The sequence below is a fragment of the Mustela lutreola genome, chromosome 2 (assembly GCF_030435805.1).
Source record: "Mustela lutreola isolate mMusLut2 chromosome 2, mMusLut2.pri, whole genome shotgun sequence".
NCBI lineage: Eukaryota > Metazoa > Chordata > Mammalia > Carnivora > Mustelidae > Mustela > Mustela lutreola.
The window spans coordinates 117,608,654-117,629,624 of record NC_081291.1 but is presented as its reverse complement, the minus strand read 5'-3'; the positions used below and the strand labels follow the sequence as shown (position 1 = coordinate 117,629,624).

The 20,971-nt window shown below is 52.5% G+C and overlaps 1 protein-coding gene and 2 non-coding genes across 13 annotated transcripts; all 3 read left to right on the top strand.

The window, feature by feature from the left end:
• The first annotated feature begins 881 nt into the window (after positions 1-881).
• On the top strand, positions 882-20,810 carry EIF4G1 (eukaryotic translation initiation factor 4 gamma 1). Of its 11 annotated transcripts, none has more exons than XM_059163270.1 (34): positions 958-1,038; positions 1,855-1,911; positions 2,136-2,229; positions 2,528-2,614; positions 3,118-3,138; positions 3,717-3,893; positions 4,118-4,217; positions 5,301-5,413; positions 6,228-6,320; positions 6,525-6,591; positions 6,864-7,694; positions 7,977-8,065; positions 8,161-8,347; positions 8,688-8,821; positions 8,966-9,124; positions 9,291-9,476; positions 9,675-9,872; positions 10,094-10,240; positions 10,484-10,720; positions 10,913-11,017; positions 11,138-11,297; positions 11,500-11,600; positions 12,202-12,304; positions 12,547-12,649; positions 12,866-13,098; positions 13,443-13,561; positions 13,682-13,854; positions 14,386-14,511; positions 14,673-14,754; positions 16,833-16,931; positions 17,045-17,179; positions 17,277-17,358; positions 17,501-17,641; positions 20,184-20,810. In XM_059163270.1, the coding sequence occupies exons 3-34, from the start codon at positions 2,170-2,172 to the stop codon at positions 20,366-20,368; spliced, it is 4,833 nt and encodes a 1,610-aa protein (XP_059019253.1). In that variant the 5' UTR covers positions 958-1,038; positions 1,855-1,911; positions 2,136-2,169; the 3' UTR covers positions 20,369-20,810. The 11 variants fall into 11 exon arrangements, with proteins under 11 accessions (XP_059019249.1, XP_059019248.1, XP_059019252.1 ...); XM_059163267.1 differs by having other exon boundaries at positions 9,288-9,476; XM_059163269.1 differs by lacking the exon at positions 1,855-1,911 and having other exon boundaries at positions 925-1,038; positions 9,288-9,476.
• Positions 7,753-7,821, top strand: LOC131826271 (small nucleolar RNA SNORD66). Its single transcript, XR_009351520.1, has one exon. It is a non-coding gene; the product is annotated as a small nucleolar RNA SNORD66 (small nucleolar RNA).
• On the top strand, positions 11,347-11,422 carry LOC131826270 (small nucleolar RNA SNORD66). The gene has a single exon (XR_009351519.1). It is a non-coding gene; the product is annotated as a small nucleolar RNA SNORD66 (small nucleolar RNA).
• Positions 20,811-20,971: the final 161 nt, after the last annotated feature.

The window sequence follows — 20,971 nt, the reverse complement described above, 5'->3', positions numbered from 1 at the left end:
AAATGTTTTCTTTCTTTTGAGATTATATGTGTGCACATGAACACACCCACACCCACAGTGCACAAGAGTGTCTTTGCCCGGTACGCAGGCACTGTTTCAAGCCCTTTTCACAGGAATTAACCCCTTTAATCTTAATCTTTAATCCAATAGCGTGGAATTTATCATTGTGAGAGTACGGTGGTTAAAAGCTCAGACTGTGCCAAACTGCTTGGTTTCAAATCTTCCCATTTTACAACAGTTATTAAGTAGGCAGGTAGCAAGTACATGGCCGGGGAAGTAGCAGAGTTTGGATTAAAACCCAGGCTATTTGAGTATGTGAATTTGGCTGTGGCTCTAGGACAATTCCTCCTGGTGCCAAAAGTCTTTTGGCTGCACGGCAGGAATTTTGGGATTACTTCTTCCATCATTATTCTGAACTTTCCATGATTGACTTTTGTCCCTCCCAGGTTAGTGGCTGATCTTTTAAGGCAAATTTTCTTGTACGAATTCCTTAGAATGTTTCAGTCCTTTTACCCTAGCATTCAGTTTAATAGGTATTTCACTTTATTTTCAAAGGCTGCATAATTTTTATTTCTTTACGTATTTGTATCATGATTTATTTTGGCAGGACCGAGTCTTTTAATTTCGGTATTCTCAACACGCTCCCCATCCCGCCCCGCCCCGTCCCGTCCCGCCCTGCCGCCGCCACCACTGGCCTAGTACTTAGTATGCACTCAATAAATGCCTGTTCAAAGAATGAATGAACTAAAAGAACAGCGGAACAGAGACGCAGAGGGGGGTCGGTCTGGAAGTTCCAAAGTTCGGGAGGGGACAAGGGGGCGGGCAGTGACTGTCACATGACGAGGCGGGGCAAATCGTCTGTACTCCCCGGCGCCGAGCGCAGCTCCGCCCTCTGCGCCGGTCACGTGGGGGCGCCGGCTGCGCCTGCGGAGAAGCGGTGGCCGCCGAGCGGGATCTGTGCGGGGAGCCGGAAATGGTTGTGGACTACGTCTGTGCGGCTGCGTGGGGCTCGGCCGCGCGGACTGAAGGAGACTGAAGGTAAAGCCGCCATGTCCGGGCCCGACCCGGCCCCCCCACCCCCTCCCCCCGCATCCGCCGCCATCCGGGCCGGGACCGGCCGCCCTGCGCAGCCGCCCCGGCGCCCTGGCCCCGCGGCCCAAGCTCGGGCCCCGACCCGCCGGGGCCCGATCCCTGGCCCACGTGTGCCCGGCCTGGCCCGGCCTGACTGCTGGGTGGGGGTGGGGGAGCGCGGGGCCGGAATATGCGGTCCCCGTGGGCTGGTAGGGTGCCGGGTTCTCCGGCCGCGAAGTGCCACCTCGGCCTGACCCGAGGGGGCTCCGCGGGCGCAGGCACCGCGGCTCCCGGCCCACCGCCCCCTCCCCCCTTTGCGGCCCGGCCGCCGGGAAGTGACACGTTGTTCTTTGGCACTGGCCGGCGCTGCGCAGGGAGGGCGCAGGGGAGGGAGGCGGCAGCGGCGGGCAGGGAGGAGCCCCCGGCCCCGCCCGCCCTCCGGGCCGACCCTCACTTGCTAGGAACCGGCTCCTCTTCGGCCGCCGCCCGCCTGGCCTTTTACGGCCCGACTCCCGCCCTTCCTGGCCTCCACTTCTGGGCGGCGGCAGGCCTCCGTCTGGGTGAGGGTGCCCCCGCGGCCACCCGCAGCAGGCGTGCCTTGTGTGCCCGTGGGCCTGGCCCCCGAACCGGGTGTCCCCAGGTGGGGGGTGGGGACACCACGGCCGAAGCTGCTAGCTCCGTTTGTGATCCGGGAGCCTGGTGCCAGCGAGACCTGGAATTTCCGGTCTGGTTGGTCTTGGGCCCCGCGGAGCCAGGTTGATACCCCTCACCTCCCAACCCCAGGCCCTCGGATGCCCAGAACCTGTAGGCCGCACCGTGGACTTATTCTTAACCGAGGGGGTGAGTGAGGGGGCTGTTTCAGCAGACCAGGGGGGTGGTTGGAGGTGACGCGGGTTTGACAACGTGTTGGTGGGGACGTAAGATGGATCTTTTCTGCTCCTTCACCCCCTTCACGCCTCTGGGACTCTGTGTGGGACCCAGCCCTTGCTTCATCCCCTCCCCCACTCCCATTTGCTTTAAGCTTGGGTCCCTTCCCCTTTCCGAGCTCCACTCTTTCCTAACAGGTGCTGGGGGGACCCTGATGTGGCACCAAATGAAATGAACAAAGCTCCACAGCCCACAGGCCCCCCACCTGCCCCATCCCCTGGACTCCCACAGGTAATTAGGGAGGAATTAGTAGAGACTGGGATGGGGGTGGGGGCAATCCGGCAGCTGGTCAGGAACAGGTTCCAACCTCTGGATTTTCCCACCCCCATCTGTGTCAGGGCAAAGTGCAGCTTCCTGCTGCCAAATTGAGACAGGGCCCCTGGGCTGTTCTCAGGGGCTGTCATGGGGAAGAGGGGGCATGTGGACTGCTGAAGCTCCTGCCACAGGTCTGCTCCCCTTACTTTACCAGCTTAGGTTTCTGCCCCACCCGGGTTTCCCCTCTTGCTGAACTCTGGTCTCCCCCCTTCAGCCAGCGTTTCCCCCGGGGCAGACAGCACCGGTGGTGTTCAGTACGCCACAAGCGACACAAATGAACACGCCTTCTCAGCCCCGCCAGGTGAGGGGCTGTGGGGAGGGGAGTAGGGGGCCTGGGTGGGAGCCATGGAAAGTTTAGGCCAGTTTTGGGCCTAGGATGGAAACTCTGGAGGCCCTGTACCTGCCCCAATTTCCTGAGAGTTGCTTTGTGTTCTTTCATGCGGCTCTGCACTTTGTGCTGTTGATTACTTACGGTGGGCAGCCCCTTGGGGAGTATGGAATCGGTGGGGGTGGCATTATTAGGGGTCCTGGTGCCTTGAGAATTGGGAGCAGTGCTTTGGGCCCTGCTGCCAACTCCTGTTTTCCTCTTTCCTCCTTTTCCTAGGGGGTTGTGAATGCTCCATTACCCTTCCCTTCTTTCTTTTTGCACTATGGCTAGATAATCACTCCAGCTGGTTCTTGCCTTTCTCTGTTCCCTAAATTCTTCCTCACTAAGTGGGAGCATTCTTGTCCTGCTTCTTCATTTTTTTCTCCCTCATCACCTTGGGGATAATTTTCTTCTTTCCTGTCCCCATGTGCTCTCAGGGAGGATTCAGGTCTCTGCAGGTAATACCCCTTTGCTAATCCTGGACCCTCTCGTGGTCTCACTCTTAATCTCCACCCTAGTCCAGGGCTAGACACAGGGACCGGGTCTTCAGGGTGGGGACACGTCTGCTGTTAAGGTCCTCAGTCTGACGCCGAGTGATGCATGTTAGAGGCTAGATCTTGGCAGAGTGCATATCTGGGAACTGGGAGACTGTTGCATGTTAGTGGTTAGCTCCTCTCTTCCTTAGGGTGGAGTAATGCATGCTGGGGAGTATGTTGCCCAAAAGGGCTTTACTTAGGCATGATGCATCTGGGTATTAGGGAGCCTTTGCAGAGGGGTAGCCTGGTAGAGGTGACATGAGAATGCACGGCAGTGAGGGAGTAAATATTCATGGAGTGCGAAGCGCATACCTGAATGTGGAGGTTACATGTGAGTACCAGGGGCCACTTAACCATCAGTTGGTCAGGTGAGTTAGGATTGGCCCTTGTGCTCCAGAGCCCCCAGTACTTCTCCCCAGATGAGAGACATTGTGGAGTGGCCATTTTGCTGTCCCATTTCCTCCCTTCCCAACACCAACTGCCTTCCTCCCTCTTGACAGCACTTCTACCCCAGCCGGGCCCAGCCCCCAAGCAGTGCAGCCACCCGAGTGCAGAGTGCAGCCCCCGCCCGCCCTGGCCCAGCTGCCCATGTCTACCCTACTGGATCCCAAGTAATGATGATCCCTTCCCAGATCTCCTACTCAGCCTCCCAAGGGGCCTACTACATCCCTGGACAGGTGAGGTTGGTGGCTTGGGGGCTGGAAGCCTCGGAACCTTAAACCCCAATCCTCCTCTCCCCTACCCTGACCTCCAGTCCCGTTTCTTCTGCAGTGGTGGGACTTTCTTCTCATCATTGCCCACAGTGTCTTATCCTGTCATGCCTTGCATTCTCTTTGTAGTCTGATACGGTACTCATAGCTCCCTCAACTCCTCTCCCCTCCTCCTCCCTCTTCCCCACCAGGGGCGTTCCACATATGTTGTCCCAACACAGCAGTATCCTGTACAGCCAGGAGCCCCAAGCTTCTATCCGGGTGCGAGCCCTACAGAGTTTGGGACTTACGGTAAGCAGAGGAGGGAGTCCGATGGGAGTGAGTCCCAGGGAGCATCTAAACTCACCCACGAATTCCTAGACTCTTCCTAGGCTCATTCCTCAGTCTAAAAACGATAGGGTTAGTAGGTAGTAGGGATCGGTGCTTAATGTGAAACTGCTGTTGGGTGGAGGGGTGGGGGGGCAGGGAGCATTTTATCCTGTTGGAGTCCTCCCTGTGTCCAAGGCACAAGTTTGAGGGTCTCTTAGTAAGCATTCCCTGTGACACTTGTTCCATGGTTGGTGGGAGCCCATGTAACGTGGATTTGGGAGGTTTTGTAGCTGTTTTTCATTTGTGTTCTAGGGAAGGATTAGTCTGTTCTTTATGGCAGTGGTTTCCAAAATTTTTTGATCATCTATCAGGAAAAATTTTGAGTATGTACCTCTAATACATGTATGTTTTTGTTTGTTTATACACATGCATCATTTAAACAACACACTTAATGTTGCTTGTTAAAAGCAAGTGGAGATTATGGATGAGATTAAAGAACACATCCCATTTTGGAGACCATTGCTTTAAGGAATTAATTTTTCCACCTCCTGGGCCTGGTTCATAATGTTACTCTTTGTTTCCTTGCCCCTTAGTAAAGGGCTGGAGACTGGAACTGAACTCAGGTTGAGTGGAACAGGGTTGGCAAATCTGTCTTTCTCAATCCCAGCCAAAGACCTGATTCTGTTTCAGGTTAAGTTGTTGCTGCTCCCTCAGAATACATGTGTGTGTGTTGCTGGGGGTTGGGGGCATACATAATACCTTATAGGGTAGAAGTGAAATAAAAGTCTCCTGGTAGTAGTAGCTGGAATGTGATGGGGAAGGAGTGCCTGTCTACGAGGTGTGTGTATGTCAGTGTCAGGAATTCTTATAAACGCAGTTCAGACTGGTTCCCCAGCTTTGATAGACACCTAATTCCCTTGGGGAGGTGGGTGGGGCAGGGCAAGGGGCTGGCTGTGGGTGATGAGAGGTTCTGGGGATGGGAGGCGTTCAAGCAGGCGTTTGTATATGGCTGGGCCCTGACGCTGCTGCCATTCTTCCTTTCTGTGTCTCTCCCCCTCCCCCAAGCTGGCGCCTACTACCCAGCCCAGGGTGTGCAGCAGTTTCCCACTGGTGTCGCCCCCGCCCCAGTTTTGATGAACCAGCCACCCCAGATTGCTCCCAAGAGGGAGCGGAAGACCGTGAGTAGCAGCAAGGGGCTCTGGGACATCTGGGAGAGGGAGAATCAAGGTCAGGCACATTGTGGGTCAGGGAGCAGAAAGTTGAGGAAGGAGATCTTCAGCTGGGAGTGGTTAGAGAATGGAGATCTCTGAAGTGCTTAGTTTCTTTGTAAGGACTAAGACTTCAATGTAGAAGTGGCTCATGGGAGGACTGAAGAGGCTCCTGCGGGGGTTCCTGAGAGACCCAGGTTCTGGGGGTCCATAAGATCTATGTTTGGTTTTACGTTTCTGGTGGCTTGTCCTGGAAATCGTTTGTTTTCTGTGGCCCCACCCCCCACCTCCCAGTCCTGGAAGCTCTTGAGGCCTCCGCCTCTGCTCAATCCTCAAGCCCTGGGCGTGGTGCCCAGAATAGGGTGCCAGGGCTGGGGAAGCCGCTGAGTCACCCTAGCTCCACCCACTGGATCTGGGCCCTGCCCCCAGAGATCAGGCAGACTAGCCACAAGTGAGCTGTATGGGTGCTAGATGGGGGTCCTGGGCCCCATGGTGTGCAGCCAGTGACTTGGGGACTGCTGGTGGGGCAGGGCTGATGGAGGGAGGGGCATTGTGATGTACGGGGCTGCTCTGTGAGGTCAAGGGTCTCTTAGGGGTGGGGGGCCAGGGTAGGGAGTACAAGATGAGCTGGATGGGTTGACAGTAGAACTCATGGGGTTTCTGGCACCCACCCACCTGCTTCCCAGTGGGGGGTGGGGGGTTGGCCTGGAGTCTTAGGAGTGGGGCAGGGTGGAGAGGTGGGCTCCTCCTGTTTCCCACTCATCCCGGAGCTTTCTTTCCCCAGATCCGAATTCGAGATCCAAACCAAGGAGGGAAGGATATCACAGAGGAGATCATGTCTGGGGCCCGCACTGCCTCCACACCCACCCCTCCCCAGGTATTGTCTGATCTTTGCGTGAGGCCCTGGCTAGGATGGCTGTTCTGACTTGGGTTGCCAAGTCCTTTGATCTTTTCTTTCAACTAAGGGATTTCTTTCCCTGTTTTCCTGGATTTTTAGGCAGAGTTAAAGTAGCAATGGCTCTAGTAGAGAAGGGTTGTGGGCCTCTTCAGGGCAAATTTGGTAACCCTTTGTGTCCTGCAGACGGGAGGCGGTCTGGAGCCTCAAGCTAATGGGGAGACACCCCAGGTTGCTGTTGTTGTCCGGCCAGGTAAGTGAGCAGGTAGGGCAGAGCTTTTATGGGGACAAGGAGGGTGACAATTTCACATGTTGAGGAGGTGGAGTAACTTGACCTGGGTGCCAGAGAAGAATGGGTAGTGGGATTTTGCAAATGGCCTAGATGTTGGGTGAGAGGGGAAAAGGCTAAGGTGGGATAAGATTGCAGAGGTGGGTGTTAGGCTGGGAATGTCTTGGCTGGGAGGAGGGGGGACAACATCAGTGAAGGCCTGCCTTTAATGACTCGTCTTCTTTCCTGTGGTGTAGATGATCGGTCCCAGGGAGCAATCATTGGGAGCCGGCCGGGCCTGCCTGGCCCAGAACACAGCCCTTCAGAATCCCAGCCTTCGTCACCTTGTCCGACCCCATCACCACCCCCAATCTTGGAACCGGGGTCTGAGCCTAATATCACAGTCCTCTCTGTTCCTGGGGACACTGTGACAACAGGGATGATCCAGATGTCTGTAGAAGAATCCACCCCTCTGCCCCGTGAACCTGGGGAGCCATATTGCCTCTCTCCAGAACCTACTCCCCTCGCTGAACCCATACTGGAAGTAGAAGTGACACTTAGCAAACCGATTCCAGAGTCTGAGTTCTCTTCCAGTCCTCTCCAGGTTTCCACCCCCTCTGCATCTCACAAAGAGGAAATTCTTCCTGAACCAAATGGCATGGTCCCATCTGAGGATCTGGAACCAGAGGTGGAGTCGAGCCCAGAGCTTGCTCCTCTCCCTCCCCAAGCTTGTCCCTCTGAATCCCCCGTGCCCATTGCTCCAACTGCCCAACCTGAGGAACTGCTCAACGGAGCCCCCTCGCCACCAGCTGTGGACTTAAGCCCAGTCAGTGAGCCAGAGGAGCAGGTCAAGGAGGTTCCCGCATCAGTGGCTTCCCCCACCGTCCTCTCTGCCATTCCGGCTATGGCTCCTCCAGCTACTTCCCCAGCTCAGGAGGAGGAAATGGAGGAAGAGGAGGAAGAGGAGGAAGAAGGAGAAGCAGGAGACGCTGAGGGTCAGAAGGGAGGAGAGGAACTTCTTCCCCCGGAGAGCACCCCTGTTGCAGCCCACCTGTCCCAGAATTTGGAGGCAGCAGCCACCACCCAAGGTAAGGTGTGGCTGGATGGTGGAGATGGGGCGGGCTGGAAAGCGTGGGTTTTTTTTTTCTTTATTGATGACCTCTCATTTGTGCCCACTGTGTCTGGGTCATAGAAGCCCTTGATGGAACCTAAGAGATAAAATTCCAAGATTAAGGAATTTTAAGTCTGAAGTGGGTGTGATGGAAAGAGGAAATACTGTAGAGTAGTTGCTTTTTTCTTTTTTAATTTCCTCAGGGATTAGGGGTATTCCGTAAGTTATTCGTATTTTGTTACCCACCCCCCCCAAACAGTGGCAGTGTCTGTGCCAAAGAGGAGACGGAAAATTAAGGAGCTCAATAAGAAGGAGGCTGTAGGCGACATTTTGGATGCCTTCAAGGAGGTAAGGGAGCCAGAAAGTAAGGGAGGAGAGAGGACGGAGTTTGGGTATGAACACTAGTCATACTGCAACCAAAATGGAATATCCTATGTTTACAGGTGAGCCCAGGAGTACCAGAAGTGGAGAATCAGCCTCCTGTGGGCACCAGTTCTGGTCCGGAGCCTGAGGGCAGTAGTGCACCCCCGAGGCCCGAGGAAGCAGACGAGACCTGGGACTCAAAGGAAGACAAAATTCACAATGCAGAGAACATCCAGCCTGGGGAACAGAAGTATGAGTATAAGTCAGGTATGCTGGGGCGCCTGGGTGGCTCAGTGGGTTAAGCATCTATCTTGGGCTCAGGTCATGATCCCAGGGTTTGAGATTGAGCCCTATATGGGCTCCCTGCTCAGTGGGGAGCCTGCTTCTTCCTCTCCCACTGCCCCTCCCCCCCACTCATGCTTTTTCTCTCTCTCTCTCTCTGCTCACTTGCACGTGTGCACGTGCGCACACTCTCTCAAATAAGTAAATAAACCTTAAAAAAAAAAAAAAGTCTGGTATTCTGAAAGAAAGGTTCAGAAGGGTTGGGTGCTGTTGCCAGGGCCCTGAGAGACAAAGGTATGATTGGTTCATCTCGTCTTCTTCGTAGATCAGTGGAAGCCTCTAAATCTTGAGGAGAAAAAGCGCTACGACCGTGAGTTCCTCCTTGGCTTTCAGTTCATCTTTGCCAGCATGCAGAAGCCAGAGGGATTGCCCCATATCAGTGATGTGGTGTTGGATAAGGTTGGTAGGCTTGAGGGGGAGGGTCTGTTTGGGCTGGCTGGCTGGCTGGCTGGCTGGCTGGCTGGCTGGGGGAGGGGCCTGCGGTCTCAAAGAGTAGTCAGGAGCCATAGCCTCTTTCTCACGCCTTCCCTGTCCCCTTTGCAGGCCAATAAAACACCACTGCGGCCACTGGACCCTACTAGACTTCAAGGCATAAATTGTGGTCCAGACTTCACTCCTTCCTTTGCCAACCTTGGCCGACCAGCCCTCAGCAACCGTGGGCCCCCGAGGGGTGGTCCAGGTGGGGAGCTGCCCCGAGGGCCGGTGAGTGGGATTGGCTAGAGGGACAGATGGTCAAGGGGGGTGAGGGGATGGCTCCCTTGTCCTGCTGAGGGGAGGGGGCATCTGCCCTGGTACTGTGTGATAGCACTGTAACGGGTTCTGCTGACTTGCTCTGTGTCTTCACTCGTCCTTACCCCTTGCTTAGCAGGCTGGTCTGGGACCCCGGCGCTCTCAGCAGGGCCCCCGAAAGGAACCCCGCAAGATCATTGCCACAGTGTTAATGACTGAAGATATAAAGTTGAACAAAGCAGAGAAAGCCTGGAAACCCAGCAGCAAGCGGACAGCCGCTGATAAGGATCGAGGGGAAGAGGATGCTGATGGCAGCAAAACCCAGGTACTGGCCAGTGCTGCTTTTGCTGTTTCTTCTCTTAAGCTCTGCTCTCTGAGCCAGCTCTGCCCTCTTTGTTTCTGTCATTCTTACCACTGGTGGCTACTTGAGTCCCATACCACCCTCTCTCATCTCTCCCACTCTCCCACCGACCTCTTCTGAGAACCTCACTGGATTCTGTCTCTTTTCTGTTCCCTCTCCCAGGACCTGTTCCGCAGGGTGCGCTCCATCCTGAATAAGCTGACACCCCAGATGTTCCAGCAGCTGATGAAGCAGGTGACGCAGCTGGCCATTGACACTGAGGAACGCCTCAAAGGGGTCATTGACCTTATCTTCGAGAAGGCCATTTCAGAGCCCAACTTCTCCGTGGCCTATGCCAACATGTGCCGCTGCCTCATGGCGGTTAGTTTCCACTGTTACTAACTCTTGTGGTCTAGTCTCCTCCTCCTTTTCCTAAGACTTCTTGAGTTCAGCTTCTTGGTTCTCTTCCAGCCTGTGCTGTTGATGGCAGGCAGGAGGTGGCAGAGTGGGGGCCAAGGGTCTTCCTGGGTTAGGTAGCTAAAGACTCTGGGAGGGTCTGCATGCTTGGGACCCATCTACATGTGATGTTCTCTGACGTACAGCTGAAAGTGCCCACTACAGAAAAGCCAACAGTGACTGTGAACTTCCGAAAACTGTTACTGAATCGATGTCAGAAAGAGTTTGAAAAAGACAAAGATGATGATGAAGTTTTTGAGAAGAAGCAAAAAGAGATGGATGAAGCTGCCACGGTGAGCTCTGCCCGCCTCTTGCTGCTCTGCTACGTGCTGGGGTGGAGGGTAAAAGGGGGCTGGGGGCGATGGTATTTTGGGGGCTTTTCTGCCTTAAGGCAGGAATGCTTGCTGCTAGGGTTGGGAATCCAACTAAGCCACCCAGGCACCCCAAGGGTTGGGAATCCAGATAGTGGAGGAGAGAAGGGTTTTAATCCAATGTCTGGGTACCTCTCTCATGGATTTCTGTCCTATAACTGGCAGGCAGAGGAACGGGGACGCCTGAAGGAAGAGTTGGAAGAGGCTCGAGACATAGCCCGGCGGCGCTCGCTAGGGAATATTAAATTTATTGGCGAGTTGTTTAAGCTGAAGATGTTAACAGAGGCGATAATGCATGACTGTGTGGTCAAGTTACTTAAGAACCATGACGAAGAGTCCCTTGAATGCCTTTGTCGTTTGCTCACTACCATTGGCAAAGATTTGGACTTTGAAAAAGCCAAGGTAGGGGTCCTGGGATGTGGAGTGGGATGGCCGAAGTGCCTGGGGTCTGCTTTTGGCTCACTAGCTCCTTGCTGGGCTGCTGTGTAGCCTGCCAAACCCCAGTTGATGGAGCTGAGGGTCTGAGGAGGGGCCGGGCCTGTGGCCAGGGGGAGATATTACTGGTTCCTGACCTGATCCCTTGGTCTCTTCTAGCCCCGAATGGATCAGTATTTCAACCAGATGGAAAAAATCATTAAGGAAAAGAAGACTTCATCCCGAATCCGCTTTATGCTGCAAGACGTGCTGGATCTGCGACGGGTGTGTGTCCTTTCCTTCCCACTGCCGGTCTGCTTTCTGTACACGGTGCCCCGGTTCCCGACATTGCTTCAGCTGGCCCTCTGATACGGTGACCTTGTGACTGGTCTTCTGTTCCTGCAGAGCAATTGGGTGCCACGCCGTGGGGACCAGGGTCCCAAGACTATTGACCAGATTCACAAGGAAGCTGAGATGGAGGAGCACTGGGAACATGTAAAAGTGCAACAGCTGATGGCCAAGGGCAGCGACAAGCGTCGGGGTGGCCCTCCAGGCCCACCCATTAGTGAGTTTGAGGCTCAGATTAAGGAGGGGGCAGAGTGAGGGGTTATGCTTTCCACTGATGACTTCTTGTTAGTGCCACGTGTCTGGGCCACTGAGACCACATGATGGAACTGAGGATCTGAGGAAGGGGGGCTGGGGGCGGCCCCAGGTGATAGGGTGCTAGGAGGTACTCATTATTGCAAATGCTCTTCTCTTTGTCCCAGGCCGTGGCCTCCCACTTGTGGATGATGGTGGCTGGAACACAGTCCCCATCAGCAAGGGCAGCCGCCCTATAGACACCTCACGACTCACCAAGATCACGAAGGTAGGGGGGTGTATTGGAGAGGGTGATGGTGGCCGTGGGACGGTAAAGAGGGATCAGACAGGCACTGAGCCTAGGTTTGGATCTTGGTGCCCTCACTCTTTGAAGTTGGAAAGGTGGCCACTGAATTTTTCCTCTTGGACTGTTAGCTTGCTAGAGACAGGACTGCCAGCTCAAGGGGGTGTATTCACGTTTGAGCCAGTGGTCAGCAAACTCAGAGTGCAAATCCGGCCCATTTCTTGCTTCTCTATATTCCACAGCTAATAGGTGGCCTTTATGGGTTTTTAACGGTTGAAAAGAATAAAGTAGATGATATTATGTATTATGAAGTTACACAGAATGTCAATTTCAGTGTCCTTTGTTTTATTAGAACACAACCATAATCATTCTCCTTAAGTATTATCTGTGACCATCTTTGTGCTATAGTGGCTGAGTGGAATAGTTGAAATAGGAACTATATGGCCTGCAGAGCCTAAGGTATTTACTATTTGGCCTTTTACAGGAAAAGTTTGCCAGGCTCTTGGTCTAGGCTGTTTGCTACTGTGTAGCAGTGGGCTTTGGCCAGATCAGATTCATGACTTCTCCATTCCATTTCCTTCCTCAGCCTGGCTCCATTGATTCTAACAACCAGCTCTTTGCACCTGGAGGACGATTGAGCTGGGGCAAGGGCAGCAGTGGGGGCTCAGGAGCCAAGCCCTCCGATGCAGGTATGGAGGCCACTGTAGGGAGTTGGGTGACTGTTAAATCCTCTTTCTTGAGGGCAGAACCCTGGTTGTAGGGGAGGCTTTTGGTATAGTGTGGTTAGGTAATAACAGGAGGTCTGTGCTTGGGACTAGGGACTGAAAGAACTGTTCGTGGGGGGAGTAGGACCAGATGTCCTAAAGTGCGAGTAGGAGATAGAGTGGAAGAAAGTAGGAAGAGAGTTTGATCTGGCTTTCTGCCTCCCCAGCATCAGAAGCTGCTCGTCCAGCTACTAGTACCTTGAATCGCTTCTCAGCCCTTCAACAAGCAGTACCTACAGAAAGCACAGATAGCAGACGTGTGGTACAGAGGTGAGGTTTCCTGGGTGTCTTTTCTTTCATGCGGGGCGTAGCGTCATTGGTCTTCGGTGGTTGCCATAGGAATTCTCACACCTGTAATGCTCAGCACCCCTAGCTAAATTCGGGCACATTCCTGCTGCTAGGAACTAGGCCCGATGGTAGCTATATGAGAGGGGGCTTAGCCTAGGCAGTACAAGTGAGAGGTGACATGCCTGTTTTTTTCTCCAGGAGTAGCTTGAGTCGGGAAAGAGGTGAGAAAGCTGGGGACCGGGGAGACCGCCTAGAGCGGAGTGAACGGGGAGGTGACCGTGGGGACCGGCTCGATCGCTCTCGGACACCTGCCACCAAGCGGAGCTTTAGCAAGGAAATGGAGGAGCGGAGTAGAGAGCGGCCCTCCCAGCCTGAGGGACTGCGCAAGGCAGCTAGCCTGACAGAGGATCGGGACCGCGGGCGCGATGCCGGTAAGGGGCTGGGAGAGGAAGGGAAAGGTGTGGGTTTTGGACTAGCCAGTCTCCAATCTTCAGAGCTCCAGGCCTTTTTTGCTAGGAAAATTAGAACTAAAGAGTCTCCATGGGGCACCTGGGTGACTCATTCGGTTAAGTGTCTTGCCTTGGGCTTAGGTCATGATCCCAGGCTCCAGGGATCCAGCCCATGACAGGCTCCCTGCTCAGTAGGGAGTCTGCTTCTCTTTCTCGTTCTGCCCCTCCTCTGTTTCTGTGCTCTTTTTCTCACTTTTTCTCTCTCGAATAAATAAAGTCTTAAAAAGAAGAACTAAGGGTTCTCCAATCTGTTCTTCCCCCTGCAGTGAAGCGAGAAGCCACCCTGCCCCCAGTGAGCCCCCCGAAGGCTGCGCTTTCCGAGGAAGAGCTGGAGAAGAAATCCAAGGCCATCATTGAGGAATACCTCCATCTCAATGACATGAAGGTGGGCAGTAGGTGGGGTCTGAGTGACAGCAGAGCGGGTGGGACATGTGCTGGCAGGCATGGAGCATGGGGCCGGGAGCAGACTGTGACTGCCCTCTCCCTCCTTCCTGCACCCCCGCAGGAGGCAGTGCAGTGCGTACAGGAGCTGGCCTCCCCCTCCCTGCTCTTCATCTTTGTGCGGCATGGCATTGAGTCAACACTGGAGCGCAGCACCATCGCTCGGGAGCATATGGGGCGGCTGCTGCACCAGCTGCTCTTTGCCGGGCACCTCTCCACTGCTCAGTACTACCAAGGGTATGCCTTCTGAGGGCCTTCTACTTTGACATAACCCACAGACTTCCCGCCTCTGTAGGACCCATGCAGCCTTGGATAAGAGTGGTTCCTCAGCCAGCCTGGTCAGCGTTACTTCCGGCAGGGGTAGGGTGTACTGTGCAAGGACAGAGAGTGCTATAGCTTGAGATAATTGCCCTATGTTTAGGAAGTGTTCTCAAGGGGCCCCACAGTTGATCCTTTAACAATGCCATGTTGCCCCAGAAGTTGAGTTGGGCCCCGGCTTGCCTTTGCTAGAAGGCCCTGGACTTTTTTTTTTTTTAAAGATCCATTTTTATTTGAGAGTGAGAGGAGAAAGAGAGGGGGAAGGTGGGAGGAGGGGCAGAGCGAGAGGGAGAGAATCCTCAGGCAGAGTCCTCTGAGTGTAGAGCCTGCCACAGTGCTCCGCTCCAGAACCCCAAGATATGACCTGAGCTAAAATCAGGGAATTGGACACTCAATTGACCCCTAGAATGGGTACCCCTAGAATGCCCTGACTTTGAATTCCATTTGCAGGCTGTATGAAATCTTAGAATTGGCTGAAGACATGGAAATTGACATCCCCCATGTATGGCTCTACCTAGCAGAACTCGTAACGCCCATTCTGCAGGAAGGTGGGATACCTATGGGGGAGCTCTTCAGGTAAGCACTCTTTAGTGGGATTCAGGGAAGGTAAAGACAAGAAAGTTGGGGAAGGAGGCATATATGGCAGGTTCAATGCCTGGGTTTAGGGAGGGATGGGGTAGTGTACTGAGAGAGCTTTGGAGGCTATCCACACTCACTGTATTTTTCTTTCTCTTTAGGGAGATTACAAAACCTCTGAGACCCCTGGGCAAAGCTGCTTCCCTATTGCTGGAGATTCTGGGGCTTCTGTGTAAAAGCATGGTAAGTGAGAGCCTTTGGGGGACCTGTTGAAACTTCTCTTCCTGCTGCGTGGTTTTGGCCAGTTGCTGTGACCCTGATGCCTTATGGTCCTTTGGTGGGACAGGATTAACGGTGATGGTAGTGCTGTATTGGGTACTGGGAAGAGGAAATGTTGAGGCTGGCACTCTCAGACCAGTTCCTGTCATGAGTTCTGGGCAAGACTAGAGGAGACTGGCAATCTAAGACCCTAAGTACCTGATTGATTGAGTCATTCATTCAACTAGCATTTTTAAAAAATTATTTTATTTTATTTTATTTTTTTTTTAAGATTATTTATTTATTTATTTATTTGTCAGAGAGAGAGCGAGAGCGAGCACAGGCAGACAGAGTGGAAGGCAGAGTCAGAGGGAGAAGCAGGCTCCCTGCGGAGCAAGGAGCCCGATGTGGGACTTGATCCCAGGACGCTGGGATCATGACCTGAGCCGAAGGCAGCTGCTTAACCAACTGAGCCACCCAGGCGTCCCTTTTATTTTATTTTTTAAAAAAGATTTTATTTATTTGACAGATCACAAGTAGGCAGAGAAGCAGGCAGAGAGAGAGAGAGGGGAAGCAGGCTCCCTGCTGAGCAGAGAGCCGGATACGGAACTCCATCCCAGGACCCTGAGATCATGACCTGAGCCGAAGGCAGAGGCTTAACCCACTGAGCCACCCAGGCGCCCTAGCATTTTTTTTTTTTTTTAAACATTTACCAACCACATACTAGACAATAGAATGGAGTGTCTTGAGTATTGTGAGGTTGCAAAGGAATGTCTCTTTGGTGATGTTCATGACGGAAAGCTTTCCTAGAAGGGTCCTGGAAACTGCTTTGTGAAAGTTGGTGGTGACAAGCAAATGTCATGGAGAGATGGAGAGACAGGAAAGGCAAGTGGGTAGGGCACTTCGTGGTTGCCAGAGCTGGGAAGAGCACTTTGAAGAGTTTAGCTGCCCCTGGGGCCTGGACAGATGAGACTTGAATGGAAAGGAATTGTTCTTTCAGCATCTTATTTATCCTTTTAGGTAGAAACCTGTATTCGGGTAGTTTGTGTTTTCAAAAAAGAGAGGCATATTGAGCTATGTGTATTTCATTGAATCTTGGTACAGCATGTTGTAGGACATGTTATTGCTACACTGTTAAAACACTTAAGGTGGTTCGTTTAGATGTAATGTATCAACTGTGAGACCATTCAGTGGCATTAGGTTTAGCATCTTTAAAATTCAAACTACGATTGTCTTACTAAGGGTTGATGTCCTCATTCTGAATATGTTTTGTTACAAACAGTAATAACGTTCAGAATCTTTTGTCCCGGGGCGCCTGGGTGGCTCAGTGGGTTAAGCCGCTGCCTTCAGCTCAGGTCATGATCTCAGGGTCCTGGGATCGAGTCCCACACTGGGCTCTCTGCTCAGTGGGGAGCCTGCTTCCTCCTCTCTCTCTCTCTGCCTGCCTCTCTGCCTGCTTGTGATCTCTCTCTGTCAAATAAATAAATAAAATCTTTAAAAAAAAAAAAAGAATCTTTTGTCCCCTCTCAAAATGGGCTCAGACTTTTTATGTGGGGATTGTGGGGGATATATTTGCTTCTCAAATTTTCTGGACCTGGTAACCAAAAAGGCATATTTGTTAGAAGTTGTCCTCTCCTGTGAGCATTTGATTTGCTTGGAATAATGAAAAACTAAGCTGTTTTAGAAAAAGAAGCATAGAGGAGTGCGGAAGGCTCAAATGAGGTTTTTGGATTTGGTTGTTTATACCTTTGTCAGTAAAGGTAATTCTATGAAAGCTGACTGACCTCTTCTGTAGAGGTTCTTAGGCTACCCCTTCCACCCACCGGGTTCTTAGCACTGGGGTAGATGATTTATGTCTTTGGGTGGACATATTATTTGGCTGATGTCTCTGTCCAGTACTCACCTGTAGGCATGGAGAGACTGTGCCTGTTTGGTACCTCTGTAACATCCTGAGCACCTAGTGGGCACCTGTTGGTCTTTCAGTAAATATTTGTTGGGTGACATTTGTGGAGCTAGGTGTTTGAGGGAGAGAAGGTTGTTGAATTGGTCTTTCATTTTTCCAGGGTCCCAAAAAGGTGGGAACGCTGTGGCGAGAGGCTGGACTCAGTTGGAAGGAATTTCTACCTGAAGGCCAGGATGTCAGTGCATTTGTCGCTGAACAGGTTTGTGCCTGGAGTTCGGCTAATTCTAGCATTTGGGACTGGCCATTCTTCTTCCTTTTCCCTCAGCACACTCACATGGTGTACTTACCTCCTGACTGTGGGTCTTTTTGTAGAAGGTGGAGTATACCTTGGGGGAGGAGTCAGAAGCTCCTGGCCAAAGGATGCTCTCTTCCGAGGAGCTGAGCAGGCAGCTGGAGAAGCTGCTAAAGGAGGGCAGCAGTAACCAGCGGGTGTTTGACTGGATAGAGGTAGGTTTCTCCTGGGAGAAATTGGAGGGAGGAATAAAGGAGAGGAGTTCTTGGTGTGTGGGTAGAGAATTTATGGACCATTTGTTTCTCTTCACAGGCCAACCTGAGTGAGCAGCAGGTAGCATCCAACACACTAGTTCGAGCCCTCATGACAACTGTCTGCTATTCTGCAATTATCTGTAAGAAGAACCAGGGAGATGGTGGGGCAAGGGTGGGCCTAGCAGACAAATGGTGGGAGGGAGGTTTTTGTGTTTACCTCCTAGTTGTGGACCAGGCTGAGGGTGCATTAGTCCACTTAAAATCTTGTCTTCTTCCCTGTAGTTGAGACGCCGCTCCGAGTGGATGTCGCGGTGCTGAAAGCGCGAGCGAAACTGCTCCAGAAATACCTGTGTGATGAGCAAAAGGAGCTGCAGGCACTCTACGCCCTCCAGGCCCTTGTAGTGACCCTAGAACAGCCTGCCAGTAAGAGCCAGGCTGCAGGGCGTGGGGATGGGGGTGCTGCCAGAGTGGGGGGAGTCATGGAAAGGGCCTCAACCCAAGAAAGGGGGGTGGTCCCTGGAGAGCAAAATGCCCTGGTAGTTGATTTCTTCCTCCTGCACGGGTTTGTTTCCTTGCCTACAAATGGAAGGTGTTAAGACTCAGCTTTGAAGACTAATGGACTGCCATTTTTTGCTTAGCCAGCTTTTAGATGCTAGGAGCATGTAGGTGAGAAGTGATTACGATTTCTAAGGACCAAGTACTCTTGAGGCCTGGTGTGGGGCAGAGAGGCTTTTCTTTCCTTGCCTCATTTAATTCGCACAACCATCATCCCTTTTTCCATATTGGGAGACTGAGATTTAGGTTAACATGCCTGAGAGTGTGCATTCGGCAAATAGGTATGTGCCAAGGTACTGGGACTTAGGCAGTAATTAAGTCAAGCTCAGTTCTTGTGTAGGCATGGAGTCTTAGCAGTGGTGAGGAGTGTCGGAAGATGGGTCCTGCGGGGTGCTCTCCGGGGACACCTAGTGTAAGGGATAATGAGTAGGAACTGACAAACCAGCCCAATGACAAATGGGAGGGGGAGACTTGAAATGAAGGAATTGTGTGTAAAGGAAGGCCATGAGGCAGAAAGGACTTGACATAGCAGTAGTTGTGTGTGAGGCGAGATGGGGCTGGAGAGATGGACATGGGCCAGGTCCTGCAGGGCTGTCTAAGCCATGGGACAAATTTTGCCTTCAGCCTAAGGCTGGGAAAAAGGTTTGTGGGATTTTAAGTTTTTAGATCATCCTGGCCATTAGTAAGTAGGAAGAGTGGTTTGGTATAGGGTGAATGTGAACATGGCAAGAACAGTGAATTAGGAGCAGGTTGTGTTTTGGTGGCTGGAACTTATTGGTAGCAGGGAGTTGTGTGGTTACAGTTAAAACATAACACTGACGTGGCAGGAGAGGTCATAAGAGCGAGGAAGTTACAGGACTTCCAGGATGCTCTTTTTAGCAGGTGAGGGGATGGTGTGGTACCATTCACCTGGGGAATTAGGAACTTTGGATAATGAGTTTGCAGTCCATAGGTGGAGATGATCAGAGATGTCAGGTAGACAGCTGGGTATGGGAATTCATTTGGAAAGGAAGAGGTCAGGGTTGGTGGCCAGTCACCAGAGGATATGGGATTGCCTGAGGGAGAGTGGTGAGAGCTTGGGATAGAATGTTGAGGAAGTGGAGGACCCCCAGGTAGGGATTAGAGGAGGACAGGGCCCTATGAACAAAGTAATTTTAGGAGAGGGAAGTGGTCTGTAATATTAGGTGCTACTTGAGAGTTCCATAGGCGCAGACCTGAACATTTAGGGCGTTTGGAGTGTTAAAACATGGAGGCCCTTCTGGCATAAACAGTATTTGGTAGAAGAGGGGGCAGTTTGGATTGAAAACGACTGAGTAATACCTGACTGAGACAAGAAGAAAGGAAAATAGCAAGTGTAGACAGAATCTTTGAGATTAGTTAATCTCGTCTAAAGACAGAAATCTCTTGTTTGATTGTAAGAGATAGTAGTTGTAAAGGAGGCCTTTTGTGTTTAGATGGGAGAAACTTGGGCTCAGAAATAAAGGACAGGGTGGATAAGTGGGTAGGTCCTCAGGGTGGGTGTGCATGGAATTTAGAACACAAGTTTGGGATAAGTGCTCTGCTGCTGTAGGATGGGTCTGGGGAGCAGTGTTGTGGATTTGAGGCTGTGTGTACCCTGAGGAACATCCTGGCTTGCAGCTTCTCATAGATGGCTGTAAGCATTTCATCTAGGCCTGGATTCCAGATCCAAGGCTTTTTGTATTCAGAAGAAAACATGTTTGCTTCTTGGGTTCCCTCTGCTTTCGGAAAGTTTGGCAGTGCAGTGTGGGGTTACGGAATTGTTGTGTTCAGTGCTTCTAGGACAAGTGCTTGGGAAGGCTTAACTAGTAGCCAGGATGTGTGGAGAAAGAGAGTCAGAGAGCAAGGGGTGCTGGAGTTGAGCCTAAAGAAATTCGGTAGGAAGGGAACAAGAGAGGACGTTCCTGGCAAAGGATGCAACACATGTAAAAATCTCAAGGCCAGAGAGGATTTGTATGTTCAGGATATGAGTGGAATATAAGAGGGAATTGGGATCTGAGTTTACCAGCATCTATAATGGGGGCCAGTGAACATTCCAGGTTATAAAGCCTTGACTTTGGTGAGTGATATATCTGGGACTTAATGTCATTCCTAAATTGAGGAGTACCAATTCTGTGTATAGTTTTTCCTCATTAAATATATCATGAGTGAAGCTGCTGAGGTGAAGCTTGGGTAGGTTTGTAAGGTTTTGCTGTGACTCATTACCGTGCACCTTCTCTTAGAACGTGAGAATAACATCTTGTTACAGACCCACCTAGTCACTCTGGGATGGTCAGACACAATTATCAGGATGGCAGGGCAGGCCCGTTGTTTTAACCGCGGAACTTTGGAGTGGAGTGGGGTGGCTGTGGGCAGCACTCCTTTTAATTGCTCTCGTCCTGCCTGTTTGCAGACCTGCTTCGGATGTTCTTTGACACGCTGTATGATGAGGATGTGGTGAAAGAGGATGCCTTCTACAGCTGGGAGAGTAGCAAGGACCCTGCTGAGCAACAGGGCAAGGGCGTGGCCCTTAAATCTGTCACAGCCTTCTTCAAGTGGCTTCGTGAGGCAGAGGAGGAGGAGTCTGACCACAACTGAGGGCGGGTGGGGCCGGGGACTTGGAGCCCCATGGACACTCGGATGGCCTGGCCAGCCGCCCGGACTGCAGGGGGGGCAGCAGCAGCGGCGGTGGCAATGGGTGCCTGTAGTGCGATGTGTCTGAGCTAATAAAATGGCTGAAGAGGCAGGATGGCGTGGGGCTGCCTGGGGCCCCCCCTCCAGGATGCTGCCAGGTGTCCCTCTCCTCCCCCTGGGGCACAGAGATATATTATATATAAAGTCTTGAAATTTGGTGTGTCTTGGTGGGGGGGCACCACCGCCTGCCCCTGGGGTCCTTTTTTATTTTCTGAAAATCACTCATGGGACTGCCGTCCTCGCTGCTGGGGGCATATGCCCCAGCCCCTGCACCACCCCTGCTGCTGCCTGGGCAGGGGGAAGGGGGGGCACGGTGCCTGTAATTATTAAACATGAATTCAATTAAGCTCACTGCCTCCCTGCTTTATGGCCTGCTCCCTCTGGAGAAGGGGTATGGATAGGTGGGCAGCCTCCTTTCCAGAGCTGGCGCTATAGCACGGTTCCCGGCAACCTGGCACCCCTCTTTTCTTTTCCCCTGTCCATGATTGTGGGGGGCTGTCGGAGGGT

Excerpts from the sequence above, each read along its gene's own strand:
- EIF4G1 (XM_059163269.1), top strand. The coding sequence starts at position 2,170 with ATGAACAAAGCTCCACAGCCCACAGGCCCCCCACCTGCCCCATCCCCT. Across the intron at positions 9,477-9,674 it reads CTGATGGCAGCAAAACCCAG|GACCTGTTCCGCAGGGTGCG; the intron begins GTACTGGCCAGT and ends TCCCTCTCCCAG. Across the intron at positions 17,359-17,500 it reads CTGCTATTCTGCAATTATCT|TTGAGACGCCGCTCCGAGTG; the intron begins GTAAGAAGAACC and ends TCTTCCCTGTAG.